The sequence below is a fragment of the Alligator sinensis genome, unplaced genomic scaffold (assembly GCF_000455745.1).
Source record: "Alligator sinensis unplaced genomic scaffold, ASM45574v1 scaffold678_1, whole genome shotgun sequence".
NCBI classification, from domain to species: Eukaryota; Metazoa; Chordata; order Crocodylia; family Alligatoridae; genus Alligator; species Alligator sinensis.
The window spans coordinates 2,130,762-2,133,337 of NW_005842006.1; the positions used below are offsets into that span (position 1 = coordinate 2,130,762).

The 2,576-nt window shown below is 52.0% G+C and overlaps 1 protein-coding gene across 1 annotated transcript in view; it reads left to right on the top strand.

The window, feature by feature from the left end:
* Positions 1–2,015: 2,015 nt before the first annotated feature.
* Positions 2,016–2,576, top strand: part of PQLC3 (PQ loop repeat containing 3) — a 12,880-nt gene continuing 12,319 nt past the window's right edge. Inside the window, exon 1 of the mRNA XM_006021794.3 lies at positions 2,016–2,572. Within this exon, the coding sequence (XP_006021856.1) occupies positions 2,511–2,572 (62 nt within the window). The 5' untranslated portion in view covers positions 2,016–2,510. The remainder of the gene's footprint in view (positions 2,573–2,576) is intronic.

The window sequence follows — 2,576 nt, forward strand, 5'->3', positions numbered from 1 at the left end:
ATACGTTACGGTGTAATTAGTACTGGTGCCAATTCCCTGGAAAGGCAAGGTTGATAACCTATATTGGACTAACGGCACAGTTACAATAGAGCTGGACACAAGTTTATGAACCCTGGAGTGTCACAGCGACATCACTCTGACACTTCCATTGTTTGAAGAGTCCATCTAGCCACGTGACAAGTTGAAAAAGATTGTATCTAACAGTGCACTACTTCTAACACCTTTAAAAAAAATTCTTTTCCTCAGAACCAGAAGCGACACCATCCAGGTTGACATTTGTCACGCTGATGCCACAAAACAGTCCCAGTGTTACATTCAATCAGTTTTTGTGTGGGAAAATCCCAGTGGGAGCCAAGTGCTGTAGTGCTCACCTTGATGTCCTCACTCCATGGCAGGCTCAGCCAAGAGTTTCCACTGAGCTAGCTGTGCAGGGATTATTCTTTGAATAAAGACTGTTAAGAACTTCAAAAAGAGCAAAACCTGCCATCGTTATGGCTTTCAATGGTGACTGTGCCCAAGCCTTGGAAGGGGAGTACTGGACACACTGGAAACATGGCACATGTTGTCACGGGTGGATCTAGAGTTTTGAAACAGAGGGTGCAGATGGTGAGGTCCTTGGCAATCCCTTGACTCAAGGGAGATCTTTATCATGGCTCACTGATGGGTCTGGAGGCAACTGAAGAGTTCACAGTCCTTGAGCCAGAAACCCGTCTGCAAAAGTTGCAAAGTTTCCACAGGGGAGAGTAAGTTGCAGGCTGGGATTCCTCTCCTTTTCCTTCCTCTGCTCTCTCTTCTCTGCTTTGAGGGCAAGATGCTTGACCTCGAAACTGGCTGCTGCTTGGTTGAGGGTGGCTGCACCACTGGCATCAGTCAGCAGCCAGCTCCTCCCAGGGGTACTGCATCATCACATACATCCCATGGCTCTTTTTCTCCAGTTAAAAACGAACTAGCTTTACTAATACACCACGGACCTAGAGCTGCATTACTCCATGTAAAGACTGAAGCAGCTAAAAGATAAACAGAACTTCCTGGGAACCAGCAGTAAACACTGCCCAGGGCTCTAACAGGAGCTTCATCACCACCTGGCAGGGGAAGTCTCATGACCACTAAGGTGGTTTGCTTACTGGCAGAGGAAAACCACTTTCTTGGCAGGGGGTAGTACCTAGTAAGGCACAGTTTTGCTCTTTCACTTCCAGTGGGAAGATCTTGGCCGTACACCAACTTTACAGAAATGGGAGACTTCTCCTTAGTTTGCTCCTGCAGCCATATGGTCGAGGGCAAGTGAAACTCGGGAGCACCCGAACCCCAAGCCTTGAAGCTTGGGCCTGCACATAGGACGCCTGCCAAAGGATTTGCAAGCATCTGAAGCCCCGGGCTATGGTGGAAGATGTCCTAGATTCCATAGACATTAGGGCCTCTGAAGATCATCGACTCCAGCCCGCTGCCCCAGGAGCAGGAAGTCAGCTAGGGTCAAAGGATCCCAGCAAGATAAATGTCCAAATGTTTCTTAAAAGAGTCCAGAGTAGGTGCTTGCACCACCTATGGAGGGAGTCTATTCCAGGCCTTGGGGGCTAGGACAGTAAAGAAGTTTTTCCTTACGTCCAGCCTAAAACTGTCTTGGAGGAGTCTGTGACTGCTGGACCTTGTCATCCCTTGGGGTGCTCTGGTGAACAGGCGTTCTCCGCGATCCTGATGTACACCCCCTATATACTTATAGGCAGCCACCAGGTGCCCCCTGAGCCTGCGCTTTTCCAGGCTGAAGAGTCCCATGGCTCTTGGCCTCTCTTCATAAGACCTGTTCTCGTGCCCTCTGATCATGTGCGTGGCTCTCCTCTGGACTCTCTCAAGCTTCTCCACATCCTTTTTAAATCGTGGAGCCCAGTGTTGGATGCAGTACTCCAGCTGTGGCCTCACCACGTATGAGTACAGCGGGAGGATGACGTCCTGGGATTTGCTTGAGAGTTTTGTTCGCTTTACCAGCTGCGACATCGCACTGGTGGCTCACGTTCATCTCGCGGTCCATCACGACCCCCAAGTCTGTTTCAGCCGTGGTGCTAGGGAGCGTAGCACTGCCGAGCCTATAAGCGTGATGCGGGTTACCCCTCACCGAGGTGGAGTACCCTGCGTTTTGCCGTATTGATGCTTGCCGGTAGCGGGGCCACATACAGTTCTTGAATGACTCACGGATTTGGAATGGATTTGGCTGACCTGACTTGACCTGAGACGTGAAAACTTTTCCATTAAAAAAAAAGCAGCAAACCCCCCAGGAGCAGCTAATGGCAGCAGGGCAGATGACAGGGGAGCACGGCTGGCCCGTGGATTACTGGGGCCAGAAAAGCAGGAAGTCCAGATGAAGCGACATAAGAAAAAAAAGCCATTGCTATATACTGGTCAGAGTCTGCACGGAGGCCCGTGCACAGACGAGAGGCGGTAGCCCCGGCGAGGGCAGAGCCTGGCAGGGAGCGGAGGAAGTCCCGGGCGGGGCGGGGCGGCGGCAGTTCCGGGCGGCGATGGAGCGGGCGCTGCTGGGCCTGGCCCACGGCTCCACGCTGGTGCTGTGCGCCCTGCTCAAGCTG